General features: G+C 42.8%; 1 protein-coding gene across 1 annotated transcript; it reads left to right on the top strand.

Annotated features, from left to right (window-relative positions):
• The first annotated feature begins 1,294 nt into the window (after positions 1-1,294).
• TRHR (thyrotropin releasing hormone receptor) lies at positions 1,295-17,530 on the top strand. Its single transcript, XM_054192616.1, has 2 exons — positions 1,295-2,089; positions 17,123-17,530. Exons 1-2 carry the CDS (start codon positions 1,295-1,297, stop codon positions 17,528-17,530), a joined length of 1,203 nt encoding a protein of 400 aa, XP_054048591.1.
• Positions 17,531-17,861: the final 331 nt, after the last annotated feature.

Raw genomic sequence — 17,861 nt, 5'->3', positions numbered from 1 at the left:
AAGGCAGATTTAATCTTCAACCTTTTAACACAATAGTATAAGGAGAAACAATGGGTTGAAACACTGTGATGGGGAGTTGACATGGGCTCTTTCATGGAGCCCTGCAGAAGGTTTTGCTATTGTTTCTCACACTGAGGCATTAAGATCAACAGTAAGGGAGGCAGGAAAGCTCTGCTTCCATATCCAGGTGCAGGTGGGCTCGTGAATACTGCTACTGCATCCATAGGCCTTTCATCAGCGTATCTCAAAGCAGTTATTTCCACTAGTCTCCGATTTGCCAGTGGTTTCACACAACCCGACTGAAACAAGGAGGAGTTTATTCAACCAGAGAAGACTCTTCATTGAGGAAACGGTGGTAGATTAGTAACACTCTGTGTGTGTGTGTGTGCACGTGTGTGTGACTGATCTCATTAAGAAGCAATTTGTGCTCTGACAGTTTTATTGTTGCTGTGCTACAATCCAGGAAAGAGCTGAAAGGGCTCAGGAGTGATGACAGCAATAGCAATAGGGTTTTTGAACAGAATTGTCTATAAAGTTAAGAAACCCGTTTTTTCCTGCTCGTTTCAGAAGCTGCAATACGTTTCTCTCTGTCGGCTCTGAAAGGACTCTTAGAGCTCCCTGCAAAGCAGGAGGCAAGTCTAAATTACCACCACTTTCACAAGGACAGGGACATGGGGAAAGTCAGCATTTTAGAAATTGGTGTATTTTTGTTGCCAGTCAATCTCCCCTTTGTTTGCCAGGGTGGATCAATATGATCGATAGGCGAGATAGCCATCTGAAAGGAGAGAGGGAAAGCAGTGCAGAGCAGAGAACCTGTGGGGTTTTACAAATCACTCTCCTTTCACTTCCCGCTGCTGTCTCCACCCTCGGTGCGTTGTGACTCCTCCTGGAAAGCGGCGATGCTGGAGTCTGCCGGGACTGGATCAGCTCATCCCGTGCAATGCTTCAGCCAGCTGGCAGTGCAGGAGGGCTCTGCTTTCCCTGCCGCCGCCTCCTCCTCTGCAGGGGGAGGAAGCTCCCATCTCCACATGAGAAAACAGCTTTTTAACCTGTGCGAATGAGCTGGACTCTTAGAGGGATTAACCTGTCCGGTAATTGAATTTACAAAGACTGAAAGTCCGGGTGCTTTCAAGTGAGTGGAGGACAGTTCGGGAATGGAACTGTGACTACACAGAGAACGTGCTGTGGGGCTGCGGCTCACCCACACTCTGCTCCACTCACCCTTTTGCAGGGGACCATGGACAACATGTGCTGAGACTGAGTGCTGGGCAGAAGCAGCAGTGGGCTGGTGAAGATGGAGAATGGCACAGGGGATGAGCAGAACCAAACTGGGCTGCCACTATCAAGCCAGGAGATCGTTACAGCTGAATACCAAGTGGTTACCATCCTCTTGGTCCTCCTGATCTGCGGACTGGGCATCGTGGGCAACATCATGGTGGTTTTGGTGGTCCTCAGAACCAAACACATGAGAACTCCCACTAACTGCTATCTGGTGAGTCTGGCTGTGGCAGATCTCATGGTGCTTGTGGCTGCAGGACTACCCAATATCACAGAAAGCCTGTATAGATCCTGGGTGTACGGCTACGTGGGGTGTCTCTGCATCACTTATCTCCAGTACCTAGGGATCAATGCTTCTTCTTTTTCCATCACTGCCTTCACTATTGAGAGATACATAGCCATCTGCCACCCAATCAAAGCTCAATTCCTATGCACTTTTTCAAGAGCCAAAAAGATCATTATTTTTGTCTGGGCTTTCACCTCCATGTACTGTATGCTCTGGTTTTTCTTGCTAGACCTTAATACAGTAGTCTACAAGGACACTACTGTTGTGTCCTGTGGCTACAAGGTGTCCAGGAGCTATTACTCTCCTATCTACATGATGGACTTTGGTATATTTTATGTTGTGCCAATGGTATTGGCGACTGTCCTCTATGGCCTGATTGCTAGAATACTGTTCCTGAACCCTATCCCTTCGGACCCAAAAGAAAACTCTAAGACATGGAGGAATGACGTGGCTCACCAAAGCAAGCCTGTGAATTCCAAGATGACTAACAGGAGTTTCAATAGCACTATTGCTTCTCGAAGGCAGGTAGGAGCAGCAGTTTGAAATGGCTTTCTGAAACCTAAAACGGCTTGCTTTAGAGATCACTAGTCTAAATGTGTGGAAGGGGGTGAAATATATTCTCCCTTTTTGCTAAGTAGTCAAGCTGAAATTCTGTGACATACACGTACAAATATGTGGGGTTTTTTTCTTGCATATTCATTATCAACTACTGCAAGGACTGAAAAACAAACACTATTTTGTTTCCTATATGAAAAAGCAATTAGGAGGTGTCAATAAAGAATGAAACAATTGAAAATATAGTTTCCTTATATTACAGCCTGTTAGTAAATCTGCCAAATATACAAAGTGACTCGAGTTATTTTGAGAATTGAAGAGAAGGAAATAGCCTGGGAGTTTAGGAGACGAGCTTTTGTCCCAGCTAAGGCACTGTGTCACTCTGTAAATGCAGTCAAGTTGCTACTTTTCCTGTCTCTCATTCCCCTGCGAAAGGTCTACTTCAGCTTAAGTCTGTATATAAAAATGCTTTGTAAATGCTAAGTATCTCTGTTATTGTTTCTTATAAAATATTTTTATGTATTGATGGCTCAAAACTGAGGCATAGATTTGACTAGCTTCTTTTTACATTGTTAAACATGTATGCCGCAACGTGTAATTATACAAGTAGAATACAATTAGCAGATTGATTATGGCTGTTTGCAATAAGCCGTACTGCCCCGTGCTCACACAGCAGGCAGCACAGCGGGGTGCAGCGCTGAGAAGCGCAGGGCGCAGGGCTCCATAGCCAGCTTTCGGGGGCAGGCTCCGCTGGGGTCAGGCAGGTTGATGTGAGCGTTGGGAAGCAATGCGTTGGGAAGCAATGCTCCGTGCGGAGCGATGTGGCTTGCAGCCCTCGGCAGCCACCGCAAGGCACCCCGGGGGGTGGCTTTGCCAAGTGGGATGCTTCTACTTCCCTGCACTGCACGGTTCCCTCAGGAAGCAAAGCTGAGGTGTGCACTTTTTCAAGCAAGCTGAGTGTCCCCCTTGGGAGATGGGTTGAACTTTTATATTCTTCTTGTTTTATGTAGATTGCTATTGCTTAATGAGAGGGACCCTTTTCCCTTATTTCAGAGATGGCACTGACCTCAAAAGTCAACTGAGCTGCCTGCTAGAGCACCGAGTGCTCCCAGAGCAGTAGAACCATGCCTTGAAATGCACAGCTGAAACATGTGGGCTAGGTTATATTTAATTATGTGTCTCCATTTGTAGTTAATAGTCAGATTAGAAATGTTTAATTTTGTTTTTCTTTGTCCATTAATTAGTGGAAGAAGATAATCTGCTTTTCAAGTTCTCAGTATCACTTTAATATACATGCTTGATTACGTGTGCTTAGCATCACTTGAAAAACAGACAAATCTTTTACATTGAGCATTGCTGAATGTGGATACTGTTTTTTTATGAAGCCAAAAAGTGAGGATTATAATATGATGTCTTTTATGTCTTGTAAAGACAGCAAGATGTTTTCTAAAAGCCTAAGTAACCTGATGGTTTAAAGTAGCATCATTATGAGTAAAGCTGGCATTTGCCTATAGTACAACATAGGAAGAAAAGCAAGGAGAGTGTGGCATTATTAGTAATATTTTTTATATAATAGCAGCATGCAAAATATAGCCAGTGGTGTAAAAAGGGAAAACACAAGTCCGCATTCAAAGAAATATAAATTCTCAACAGTTAGTAAGACACACAAGTGAAAATTTCCTCCTGCTCTGGCAAAGACATGTATAGCTAACAGTATAGTTTGGCCTCATAGTGAATTCTGTTGTCATGTAGAACTGTCTGTATGCCTTCTTGGGACTGTGCTTGCACTACAGTGATGGAGTTGCATACAATGTCCAGCATTGGACATTGCCACTAGATGTCACTAGAAAAAGTGACTGAAAATGTGGCCTACACTTCCTACTTCTGTGGCATTTCTCATATTTATCCAAGAACATTTCTACAAAATGACATTTGTGCGTGTTCCTGTGGTGGGTTGGCCCCAGCTGGCAGCCAAACACCTACCCAGTCGCTTGCTCATTTTCCCCCACACCAGGATGGGGGAGAAAATGGTAAGAACAGGAGCAAGAAAACTCATGGGTCAAGGATAGGAAGATAACTTATCAGTTATAGTCATGGGCAACGCATACTCGACTTGGGGAAAATTAACTTCATTTATTTCCAATTTATTGCCCCTTGTTATAGTCACAAGTTACACTCAGTCCCTTTCGTGAGGCAACTGTCAGCATGAGGACAGGGAGAGATGCGGTCAGGTCGCAGAGGTTTGTTACTCCTTCCTTCTCTTTTCCTCTGTTTCAGTGTATGTATGTCCTCCCCGAGGACCAAGGAGCACCTCCTCCTCTAAATTTGGTGTTCCCCCTGCTATTTCTCACTCTTTTGTTCTCTTCTCCCCTCTCTCTCTTTTTCCAGAATTTTTGCCATTTCTTAAGTATGTTTTCACAGAGGTGCCTCCAGCTTGGCTGATGGGCTCAGCTGTGTCCTGTAGAGGATCTGTTGGAGCTGGATGGAACCATCTGTGTCCAGCATGGGGCAGCCCCAGACCTGTTCTCAGAGGCCACCTCTGCAACCTCCCCACTGTCAAAACTTGGACATGGAAATTCAGTGCAGTTCCACCAAGTGATTATGAATAATTATTATTATTATAATTCACCTATTATGAGCTCACATTTATATAATATATCAGAATGAAACAGTAAATTAGATAGGTTTCCTCAACTTTCATAAGGGTTTAATTTAGGAATTTCATAGCCATTTTTGAGGAAGAATAATCCAACATGGTGGTATGTGAATTGATTTCCCCACTTGATCTGACCTGGATTGCTTGGCTAATCTGGATTTAGCTTGACTCAGACTGCCAGATCATACCATTTTCTTTAATTTTTGTGGGACTTCCCATTATCTCCTCTATGTTAGGAAGGTTTTCCAACATTAAAAAAGGCCAAAACTTGCTTTTTACCTTGGTAAGAAAGCATTTTCTCCCCTACCTGTTGGTTTTTTAGACTTTTTTTAACCTATATTATTGTGTTAGAATATAGCTATATATGTACTGTTGACTTTTGTGTTTCTACATCTGCTTCCAAGGCTTAGTCTTCTATATACAGTCAATATCTTCTATATACAGTCAATACTTTCTATTGTGAGTCATACAGTTATGCAATTTCAATTTTTTTCTTCAAAAATGCCAATGCATCACTTTTAGGTTTCTGGTATCAGAATTAGCCCAGAATTAGAAGCTGACGGACTAAAAATACATAGATCAACTTGGAAACCATCCTGGATACAACACCTAGGATGCTTCCTCACATCTGGCACCAACAGAAAGGGCAGAGCAAGGGAGGAACAACCCTGATATGACATCTAGAATAGCTTTATACTCAGGGAGGAGGCAAATATAGAATAAAATAACCATTTCCTTACAACTGTGGAGGACAGATACCTAAGCTGAGGCAAGGGTGAGGGGGAGCTCACAAGCTCAGCAGTGAGATAAACAGGGGAAGGGAGGTGGCTACAGCTGAAGGAGAAGAGATGAACCATGTTCAGTTTTATCAGAACAGATATTTTCAGTCTCTGATGTAAACAGACATAACGCCAGCACTGAAGGGGAAAAAAGTGGTCAGGTGATCAGAGGACTATTTTGTTTTAAAAACAGAATGGCAATTTAGAGCATTCTATGATTTACAAAGAAGGCCCACAACATAGTTTAGAATGGTGAGTCAAGCCTATTTTAACGTATTTTTCATGTGAGATGCCTAGGGCTAAGCTCAGAGTGAAGCTATAGTACATCTCCAATGAATGAAAATCAGCTTTTCCAGGTAGAAAGTGGTCCTCTGCTTACTCATGCCATTCCCTGCCTTCACCCTCCCGCTCACACAATTTAAAAGTCACAGAACTATGTTATTTCTAGGAAATACTTATTTAATTCCAATGTTTGGAAAGCTACTGGGAACAAAATCTGTTTACTGAAGGATCAATACCCCCATGCCAACAACCACCAACGGACAAAGCCTTCAAAGTACTCTTCAGTGCCCCCTGACGTTTTTGTTCAAAGACAAAACAAGACAAAACTCAACAGGGAAGATAAGGAAAAAAAAAAACCAGGTATAAAAAACAGTCCTTTTTTTTAAATGTCAGAAGAGAGGGAAAGGAACAAAATAAGCTTTCTTTTCTCATAAAGTATCTTCATTTCCAACACATATTTATTTCACTGGACAATAGCTGTTACTGCTGATATTGGACAACCAATGAAATTATGAGCTACTTGTTTTCACTGCAAAGTAAAGTTCTGCCAAGCAAAGGAGCACCAATATGTGCCCATAGGATGTGTCAAACTCCATTCTTACATCCACTTCTGAAGAGCTGAATCAATCCCACTCATGCAACATTGATTTTGTTTTACAGAAATGTACTGGACAGTGGGGTGCGATAGATGTATTTTAAAGGTTTTCAAAAAGAAAACTAGATTGATTTGACATCCAGGTACTCCTTTGTACATGGGAGTATGTTTCCAATTCACTTTGTACTTTCCATCAGGCTCATGGTGTCCCAGAAGGAACAGAAACTCATACATTCTGCCTCTTCTTTGTCAGAAGCTAAATCCAGCTGATCCACTCTTTATGGAAAGCAGTAAGAGCCATTTATTGCCTTTGCAGAGTTTTTGATCAGCCACTACGAGTCAGTAGGCAACACCTGGCTTTCTCCTGAGGGAAGATCTCCGCCAAAAGAAAGCGAGAGACTGATATGCTTTATTTCCAGAGGAATCAGTTTGTGCTCAAGGCTGTGTGGTGTTAGGCCCTGAGGAATCAACTAGTGTGACGTTTGTTTTTAGTATTGAAATGTGTAGGTAAATCTTCAAGCCTGAGTTTAGTTTTTGACTAAAGAAAAATCTAAAACACCTATTAGGTCTGATGGAGCTGGAGTTAACTGTGTCAAATGGACTTTCAGCTATGCTTTGCAAAGAAAATGACCTTATAATCATAGAATATAGAATCGTCTAGGCTGGCAGGGACCTTTAAGATCATCAAGTCCAACCATTAACTTAACACTGCCAAAACTACCATTAAACCATACCCCTCAGCACCACGTCTTTTAAATACCTCCAGGGATGCTGCCTCAACCACATCCCTGGGCTGCCTGATCCAGTGCTTGACAACCCTTTCGGTGAAGAAATTTTTTCTAATACCCAATCTAAACCTCCCCTGGTGCAAATTGAGGACATTTCCTGGGAGAAGAGACCAACCGCCACCTCTCTACACCCTCCTTTCGGGTAGTTGTAGAGAGCGATAAGGTCTCCCCTCAGCCTCCTTTTCTCCAGACTAAACAAGCCCAGCTCCCTCAGCCACTCCTCATAAGACTCGTGCTCCAGACCCCTCACTGGCTTCATTGCCCTTCTCTGGACCCGCTCCAGCACCTCAATGTCTTTCTTGTAGTGAGGGGCCCAAAACTGCCAATAAGGGTCTCAGTGATGAACAACGATACAGTATTTTTTGCAAAAGATAAAGAGAAAATGAAAAGGTGACTAAGAGTAAGGTGAAACCTCTGTGACCACAGTGAAACTATAGAGTACTTCTGCTGATTGATTTGCATAATTTGAACCTGAGAAAATAGAATTAAATGTTCTGAGTACCTCAACCTTCTCCTCATCCATTGTTACCAGTTTGCCAGTCTTGCTCATTGGGGGGGCATGCTTTCTTTGATCTGCCTTTTCTAGCTGACATACCTGTAGAAGCCCTTATTATTATTCTTTGCATCCTTTTCCGTGTTCAGCTCCATCTGTGCCTTGGCCTTCCTGACCCAATCCCTACACAACTGTGCAGTGTTCCTATACTCTTATCAGGATACCTGTCGCTGCTTCCACTGCCTGTGCATTTCCTTCTTACCCTTTAGTTTGACCAGCAGTTCTTGACGCAGCCATTCTGGTCTTTTTCTTTCCTTTCCTGATTTCTTACACCTAGGGATCAAGAGCTCTTGCACTCTCTGGAAAGCATCCTTAAACATCTGCCAGCTCTATTCTGTTCCCTTGTTGCTGAGGACAGGCACACATTTCCTCAAGTTAAACAGGAGGGAAGCTGAGAAAACAAAGTTTTCCAGCGACCGTCAGTTGAATCCAGGTCACAGTGGATGAAATTTCAAAGTTTAACAAAGGAAAGACCAATATGATTAGGAGATGATATCATGACAAAGAATATCTCTTAAGGCCAGACAGTGCAAAGTCTATTTACTTGATTCAGAGACAAAGAAGGAACTTCAGTGGAAATTCAATGTTAAGATTTATTTAACAACTATATGATCATTTGGACAGATGTTCACAGGTCCCGAGGAAGTGAAGTTGATTTCTACTCACTCACCAGAAAATACAGACTATGAATTTGGAGTGGAGCTGTCTAATTAAACACATAATATGAATGCGTAAGGTATCCTAGACCTCATGAAACACTGGGGAACTGCATTTGTTGTCATGGAACTAGAGTGAAAGCTGCACGTAGTGGCAAGAAAGACTGAACGTGATCCAAAGCATCATGACCCAACAAGGGACTTTGTCTCAGATCCCTCAGGACCTTAGATTAAAGAAATGTCCCTCCAATACTTTGTTATAATTTCGGAGAATCACTGATGCTGTCAGGTGTCTCTGGAGATCATCCAGACCAAACTCAGTGGTAGTGCTTTCAGTGGTGCTGTGGTAGGCTGAAGACATCTGACTTGTTAGCTTACTGGGTAGCTGTTCTTCTGCCACTTTGTTTTAGTTTCTTCATTGCAGTTGCAAAGGCAGGCGCAACAGATAGGTCTCTTATTTTTCAGGTATGTGTATGAATGCATTAGCCTACCAATTTGTGTTTTTGTTGTTACAAAATGGTCTGTTATTGGTGCTTGCAAACCATCCATATTGTTAAGTTTCCAGAAAACACATTCACTGACTGTACCCTAATCAAAATTAATAGCAATTGAGCAAACATTAACTGCAATTGCAGACATTTATAGGGCATAAACAGTAACGCGTGTGCTTAAATTCAAACCAGAAAAAATACAAGTGCCAGTACTACCACATTGTCTACTTTGACTTCAGCAAGGCTTTTGACACGGTCTCCCACAGCATCCTCATAGGGAAGCTTAGGAAGTGTGGGTTCAATGAATGGACAGTGGGGTGGATAGATAACTGGTTGAAAGACAGAGCTCAAAGGGTCATGATAAGTGGCACAGAGTCTAGTTGGAGGTCAGTGGCAAGTGATGTTCCCCAGGGGTCAGTACTGGGTCCTGTTCAATATATTCATCAATGACCTGGATGAGGAGATAGAGCGCACCCTCAGCAAGTTTGCTGATGATACAAAACTGGGAGGGGTGGCTGACACACCAGAAGGCTGTGCCGCCATACAGCGAGAGCTGGACAGGCTAGAGAGTTGGGTGGAGAGAAACCTTATGAAATTCCATAAGGGCAAGTGTAGGGTGCTGCACCTGGGGAGGAATAAACCCGTGCACCAGTACAGGTTGGGGGCTGACCTGCTGAAGAGAAGCTCAGTGGAAAGAGACCCAGGAGTCCTGGTGGATTGGATGAGGATGACCATGAGCCAGCAATGTGCCCTTGTGGCCAAGAAGGCCAATGGCATCCTGTGGTGCATCGAGAAGATTGTGGCCAGCAGGTCGAGGGAGGCCATCCTCCCCCTCTACTCTGCCTTGGTGTGAGGCCACCTCTGGAGTACTGTGTCCAGTTCTGGGCTCCCCGGTTCAAGAAGGACAGGGAACTGCTGGAGAGGGTACAGCAAAGGGCTATGAAGATGATTAGGGGACTGGAACATCTCTCTTACGAAGAAAGGCTGAGGGACTTGCGTCTTTTTAGTCTGGAAAAAAGACAGCTGAGGGGGGATCTTATCAATGCTTATAAATACTTAAAGGGTGGATGTCAGAAGGATGGGGCCAGGCTCTTTTCAGTGGTGCCCAGTGACAGGACAAGAGGTAACAGGCACAAACTTGAACATGGGAAGTTCCACCTAAACATGAGGAGGAACTTCTTTACTTTGAGGGTGGAAGAGCACTGGAACAGGCTGCCCAGAGAGGTGGTGGAGTCTCCGCCTGGACGCATTCCTGTGCAACCTGCTCTAGGTGACCCTGTGCTGGCAGGGGGGTTGGACTAGATGATCTCCAGAGGTCCCTTCCAACCCCTGTCATTCTGTGATTCTGTGATACCTAAGGTTTGACCAGATTGTCCATTACCAAAAACAGCAAACAAATCAAGTTCACTATAATCAGCTCATTGCCTCTATCAACAGTAGTTCATATTCAACTTATTCAACATATTCAACACATTTCAGCTTCAGCTTTACAAATGCCTGAAATTCAAGCTAATAATTCTTTAGTCTTTACTCATAGTCTTCCTTTCTGCATCTTTACACCAAAAACTACCATAAGTATCAAGATAAATCTCAACACTCCTTTTTCTTGGATTTTTTATATAAAGAGCCACCACAATTTCACTTAACTTCGAAACTGTCTTTCCTTGCAGAAATAAAAGAAATAATGGCTCCTATTTGAACTTTGGATGGTTTAGCCACTTTTATTTTACAGTTGATGCTTAGGGTAATGAATTCAGAGCAGATGTGCACCTGTGATGGTAAAAGTTGAAGGCTGATCACAGTTTCCCCTCTTCTCCATTTTAGGCATATTATACCCCAGTCTTTTATTAAAAAGATAAGAGGAATAGAAAGTTTTCATAGCATGAATAGAGAATGTGTTATTCAAAGTACGTCAGGGCAGATTTCACAATAAAACAATGGAACAATGATTCACTAATAAGTAACACCAACCAACATTAAATGTTTCTTTACAACATACAGTACAAGGGATAAAAGCTATTTCTGCCTTTTTTTTCCTGTAAGTGATTAATTTTGCTTACAGTGCTTGCTTTTTTTTTTTTTTCCCTAGTATCTCTCAGCATTTCTAAAATGTTCATATTTTTTCTTCTGATTATTTGAATCATTTTGTAGCAACAAAATGTCTTGAAGACTCAGGCATTGCAGGAATGAAGAAGAGAGTAAGAGAACTTAAAACTGAAGGACAGAAAAGGCATTTGCCTACCACACAGGAAAACTTTGAAAATGTAGGGAAAATTAAATCCTTTTTTTCTAAGAGTACCTGTACTGTGAGCTACCTTGGTAAGCAGCTCATGACCTTTTAAAAGAGAGCAAGAGGACAGGGGAAGCAGACGGGAAGACAAGGAAGCAGCCTGGTTCCCTTTTATAGCAGCTAAGAGCACATACATTGCTTGTCTATCATCTGATGTGCTCATGGAAACACAACCTGAGCTGTGGGCTTCCTTTTCTCTTTCTCTGATGCTCCTCATTTGTCCAGTCCTCCAGAGGAGATCCTGGCTCTGGATGTGTTGATCTCATCCACACTTCCATTTTATCTTATCTAGCTCAGTCAACAGATTTTTTTTCTTGTCCATCCAAAATATGAATATTGAATTACATATTTTCAGGTAGATTTCATTCTTTCCCCAAAGGAATTCCTAGTTTCCTCAGGTATCAAGGGGACTGTGAAAAATAAATACAGCCTTAGGTAGCAAATGTATTTCTTTCTACTTGGGATGGGATCCAACTCACTTAACATTATGCATACCTCACATAGTTGCTTAGTGCAGTCAAATTGTCTGAGATCCACCCATGGCCAATTAAAAAAGGTAGGTTACCCTTTAGAGAAAGTCCTCTCTTAGACGTTGATGCAGTAGATGATGATGTGCCCTATAGAGAAACCTCTCTCTTCTCTCACAGCAGAGCAAGCACAAATTCCAGCTTGCAATGAAAGATAAGCTTTGTATGGCTTACCTGAAATCCATAATCACATTGCTTGGTTTCACTTGCAGTGTTATTACATCAAGACCTTAATCCTTTTATTTATTTAATCATCCTCCTCATTTTACAAATTTTTTTGGATTACAAAATCACGGACTGGCATGTGTGGCCAGCAGGTCGAGGGAGGTGATTCTGCCACTGTACTCCACTCTGGTGAGACCCCACCTGGAGTACTGCGTCCAGCTCTGGAGTCCTCAGCACAAGAAGGACGTGGACCTGTTGGAACAGGTCCAGAGGAGGGACACAAAGATGATCAGAAGAAGGCTGGAGCACCTATGCTATGAGGACAGGTTGAGACAGTTGGGGTTATTCAGCCTGGAGAAGAGGAGGCTCCGAGGAGACCTTATAGCAGCCTTCCAGTACCTAAAGGGGGCCTACAGGAAGGATGGGGAGGGACTCTTGATCAGGGATTGTAATGACAGGACACGGTGTAATGGTTTTGAGCTGAAAGAGGGTAGATTTAGATTAGATATCAGGAAGAAGTTCTTTACTGTGAGGGTGGTGAGGCACTGGAACAGGTTGCCCAGGGAAGCTGTCAATGTCCCGTCCCTGGAAGTGTTCAAGGCCAGGCTGGATGGGGCTTTGAGCAGCCTGGTCTAGTGGGAGGTGTCCCTGCCCATGGCAGGGGGGTTGGAACTAGATGATCTTTAAGGTCCCTTCCAAACTGAACCACTCTATGAGTCTATGTTACACCATCTCTCTGCACTGCAATGAACACCACCAAACACAAGACAAAAAGATACTCTTACATGCCTCTAAAACACCCGAGTGACTCTGTGGCACAGTAACTTAGTAAGTATGACTATTACTTTTGCCTATCAGTGTAAGAAAGATTAGTATTCAAAGGAGAAGGAAGCAACTACCAAACTGTTAGTACCGTGGTAATGAAAATGTCTCATAAATGCACTTTCTTAGAATGACAAGGTTTTGGAGCAGGAACGAAAGAAGAATACCAATTCAGAATTAAAATATTGGGAATCTGTTTAGGAGAAAACATTTTAAATATTTTTCAGAACATTCTTAGAAGCCAAAAGATAGCGTTGAAGAGTGGTTTTGTGCAGCCAGTAACACATTCAATCTCAAGCACTTTGCTATCATTCAAAGTACACTTGAAATTTGGCCAAAAGCCAAAGCCTTTTAATCATGTTTTCAATGTCCGTAACTAAGAATAATTTGTACCCTGAGCATAGGATACGCAATGCACATCTACAAGAAAAGAGCAATCAGTGTATGTTCTCCTTCACCTGAGTAATGAATGAGGACACTAGTGCTTCTGCTTTCAGGGAACTTCGGTGTACCATTAGAGACAACAGGTAATAAGCAGGTTCTTAAAACAGTTTGTCCCCTTAGCACTCCACTGAGGTCAAATAATTAGCGCACACACACACTCGTCCTGCAAATGATACTTGCTTATGTTTCATATGAGATGATTTGAAAATGGGTATGGCAGTTTGCTTAAGGGAAGTGGAACAAACTTTCCTCTGAGCTACTTCTGTGCGGCCCCATCAGTCCCAGTGAAGACTTTTTGTGTGGACAAGAAAGCAGCTTTGGCCTAAATCATGCATTTAGAAGCTGGGTTCATCTGTAAAGGCAAATTCAGGTGTGAAAAAAGTCCAGGGCATGCTTGCAGCACCTTTGGATCAGAAGCCCTGAGGGGTGCCTCAGCCTTCAGGGGGGTGACAAGCCCCCCAGCCACGCTGGGGAAAAAGTGAGCAGTACCAGAGCACCTTCTAGGAGTTGCTGTCAACTGCACAAAGGTCGTGCTCTGAGGTAGATGGTCATGAAAAGCCTCCAGAGCCAGCTTAGAGAGGATTTACCAATAAGCAAACAACTATGTGAACTTAGGGCTTTGCAGTAGGTCTCAGAAACATGACCACTACTGGTCAAATGGATCAGGCCACTGAACTTCTACCTGGCAATATAGAGCTTGTGCCAGATTTGTGATTTTTGGAGTCTTTGGAAGGACGTATGCTGCAGCCAGTCTCAAATGATGGTGAATTCTCATTGGCCTGCACTGACTGAATCACCAAGAGGTGCCATCTGTGGCCACATGGTTCTGCCTCTTCACTTGCACTGACTGTAGACCCTGTGGCAGGGTATGGGTACAGGGGTCAGATCTTTACCCTGAGCAAACCAAAAGCCAGCTCTACATAGAAGTGCTTGGGTTTTAGTTGAACCAGCAGTCTGACCTGACCTGCACCCTGTGTGGGGCCAGCACGAGGAGGGAGGTGAGAAGAGGATTGCTTTTTTAGCTGCAGTCATACGTTCCTTTGGCTTCAGTGTATGTTCATGCCAGGAAACCCTGGAGTCTGAGCACTGCAAGACAATGTCTTACTTGGCATAGAGCCTGAGAGCGCGGAGCTAACCTTTTGGCATTTTTAAACACATTCAGACCTGCAGACTGAATTGATTTCAGCTCAGGGCACTTTATGCTGTGACCATGATATTTTTTATCTAGTACTAACAGCCAGTTCTAATATATTCTGAAATCACAGCCTCAGTAAGCTGAACATGGCAGCAGTACAAGCCTCTGGTGTTAGATAGAGGGAAAATGCACATCAAGCTGCCAGTATACATAAATTCAGCTAACAGTTTGCACACTGCATACATATATGTCTTTGAGGCATATAGGACCCAGTCACTTCAAGAGTAACAGCATTTTCTTCATTGCTGTAAAGTAGTAATTGTGTGACTCTCAGATATCCCCTTCTTGACAGTAAGATCAATTTATTTCTACTTCAGCCCAGGATCCAAACTGACAGCTGCGCCATTGTAAGTGATTCTCTGAGCAATTGTTCATTAAAGACATGCTCAGAAGAAATGTAAATTGCCAATGATCAGTAGGTATGATAACAGAGTCCCCTGCTGAGCTTCTGGTAGCAAAGTACTCTGATGCCTGTGTAGACTATTACCCACTTGCCCTCTGAATGCCTGAGCTGACACATCTGTTAGTTGGGCTCAGTCCCGTTCTTAATTGAAGCTCCATAAATGGTTACTTTCTTCCTTTAAATGTGTATTATTTTCCATGATGAATGATTATTCTGGGTTGAGTGGATTTGCTCCTTTTGGAGGTGCAGGCTGGAGCTGAGTGGGAGGGAGGTGAGGCGGGAGGTGAGGCAGGAGGTGAGGAGCTCCGAGTCTTCCTCAGCCAGAGCCGGCCAGCACTGGGTCACCTCGCTCTTTGCAGCCATGTTCACAGGACAGGTCCTTTTAGAAGTGGTTCGAAGATAAGAAAAAATCATCCTTTTAGCTACCTGAGACATTCACATTCGTATTTTGCTCTATGGTGATGATGGTTTGTGCAAGGCAAACAAGAAAAGCAGTCTAGGAGTCATGAGGAAATGTATCAGTCAAACAACAAAAAAGGAGATAATATTTCACCGTCTCATTTTTTACTTCTACTGAATGCAGCTGTAGGGAAATCAAAAGTAAGAGTGAAGGGAGAATTATAGGATCAAATTGTAGCCTTTGCATATGTACATTTAAAGAACACGATAGATATAGATATATCAATATGTAATTTTGCTGTTCATCCCATTCTTTATCAGAATATCTATAACAAACCCAACAAATTCGGTTATATGTTTATGTGCGTTTCTAGATAGCTAGAAGAAAACGCATCCCATGAGAATGCAGGCTTTCTATACAATGAACTATCTGCTCAGAAGATGAGGGAATTATATACTCCTATAACTCCCAACAAAAAAACACACCTAAAACTGACACGTATACATGAGTGATTTTAGTGGCGATATCTCACTTCAGTTGAAGCGCATCTCTTATTGATCCACATCTACCCTTTCTGCAAGCAATGAAAATATAGCCTGTGCAGCCAGAATGTGTCCTGTGATTACAGGTGTTGCTGTTTTATTGAAGTATAACTTCAGGCACCCATAAAGAAGGAATAAAGTATAATGTGACTGAAGCAAAGGTAAAAAGAAGTTCTTTAAACTCTCAATAGGCAACAACAGTTTTATGTCAAAAAGAAAGGCAAATAGTAGAAAACCCCATAGTCAAAAGAAGCAGTTGTAGCTCACCAAAATCAGTGCCAATGCTTTCCAGTTCCTGGACACACAGTTAACGAGGTCATCTAACTTACATGTGGCCATCCCACCCTGATATCCTACTGTCACATCTCACCGTACATTCTACCTTGTTTATTAACACCTTTCAAACTTACTTCTTACTTTTTAACAGACTAGGGAATACCATATATACTAGAATTAAATTATTTACAGGAGAAAGACTCTTTTTACAGTTCTTTTTTCTAATTATTTAATTATTTCTTGTTCACTTAATTTCAGCTGTCCTGGGTATCCCCAAAGGTTATGTTTTTCTTTGTTTGAAACAAATTTATGCAATAGATGAAACTTTTTATAATAACCAAGTTTTATCAATAATCCCTTTTTTCCTGGCTGTGTAAACTTGAACTGACATTTCATAGTAAACATCAAAAAATGAAGATCTAATTAAATATTGAGGATTTGAGGAATGGTAATAAATCTAATCTTTTTTTCTTTTTTTTTTTTTTTTTTGCATTTCTTTTGGCTTTGGAAACTCTTTTAGGGTGGCTGTTAAAGCAGATAATCTAAATAGGCTTTAGGTTCAATTACTCTACAGACTGTACTAATGTGATTGGAAAAAATAGCAGTAGACCCTTTTTTTTTCACACAGAAACACAGAATCATTCGGGTTGGAAGGGACCTTAAAGATCATCTAGTTCCAACCCCCCTGCCATGGGCAGGGACACCTCCCACTAGACCAGGCTGCTCAAAGCCCCATCCAGCCTGGCCTTGAACACTTCCAGGGACAGGACATCGACAGCTTCCCTGGGCAACCTGTTCCACTGCCTCACCACCCTCACAGTAAAGAATTTTTTCCATTTGTATCAACACTGCTTTCCAGCTTGAGAAGCTGCAAATCCTCAGGTCTATAACAATTAGCTTACTGGGATGTCATCTGGAAAGATTCATTTAATAAAAACTAGGAGGAATTTGGAGCCAGGTGGGTTTTTTTCGTTCTTACTGTAGAAAACCTTTCTGAGTCAAATATTGATCAAAAATTCCCAGCTGAAGAGACTGTCAGTAGTTTTGCTTTGACCCTAGAGTTTCAAGAATGCATCTATTCCTTCCAAGATGAGTACTAACCTTCTGCCTCTCTTCTGTCTGCCTCTCTGTTCCCCCAGGTTACCAAGATGTTGGCTGTGGTGGTGGTTCTATTTGCATTTCTGTGGATGCCCTACCGCACGCTGGTGGTGGTCAATTCCTTCCTCTCCAGCCCCTTCCAAGAAAACTGGTTCCTGCTATTTTGCAGGATCTGTATTTATTTAAATAGTGCCATCAATCCTGTAATTTACAATCTCATGTCCCAGAAGTTCAGAGCAGCCTTCAGGAAACTCTGCAACTGCCAGCAGAAACAGGACAAGAAACCGGCCAACTACAGTGTGGCCTTAAATTATAATGTCATCAAAGAGTCTGATCACTTCAGCACTGAACTAGAAGATATAACTGTCACCAATACCTATCTGTCCTCTGCAAAATTGTCCCTTGGTGATACGTGTTTGTCATCTGAGGTAACAGTTAATACATTTTAATGTTTGGTGTATAGTCCTCATGAACCAGAGCATGTTCATGTGCACGGGACTGTGCTGGGATAGCTTTCAGCTGGGGCAGCACAGCAGAGGACCAGGGAAGGCTGGTGGTGACAGATAATGCTCCACCAAACAGGGCATGGCAGGGAGGGAGAGCTGCCCAGAAAGTGATGCTCTCCAAGTGCCTTGTGCCGAGCATGTGACCGGGAGGATCTGGGGTAGAGGGAAGGATGAGTAGAAACACAGGTTAAGCCTTACCCCCTGAGCAGCAGAGGGCAATGGTGGAGCACCAGAGAGTGGTGCTCGGACATGGTGCCTCTTGTACATGCCTGGC

This window comes from Rissa tridactyla, chromosome 2 (assembly GCF_028500815.1).
Source record: "Rissa tridactyla isolate bRisTri1 chromosome 2, bRisTri1.patW.cur.20221130, whole genome shotgun sequence".
NCBI lineage: Eukaryota > Metazoa > Chordata > Aves > Charadriiformes > Laridae > Rissa > Rissa tridactyla.
Note: the sequence above shows the minus strand (reverse complement) of the source record. Positions and strands in the feature narration are given on the sequence as shown.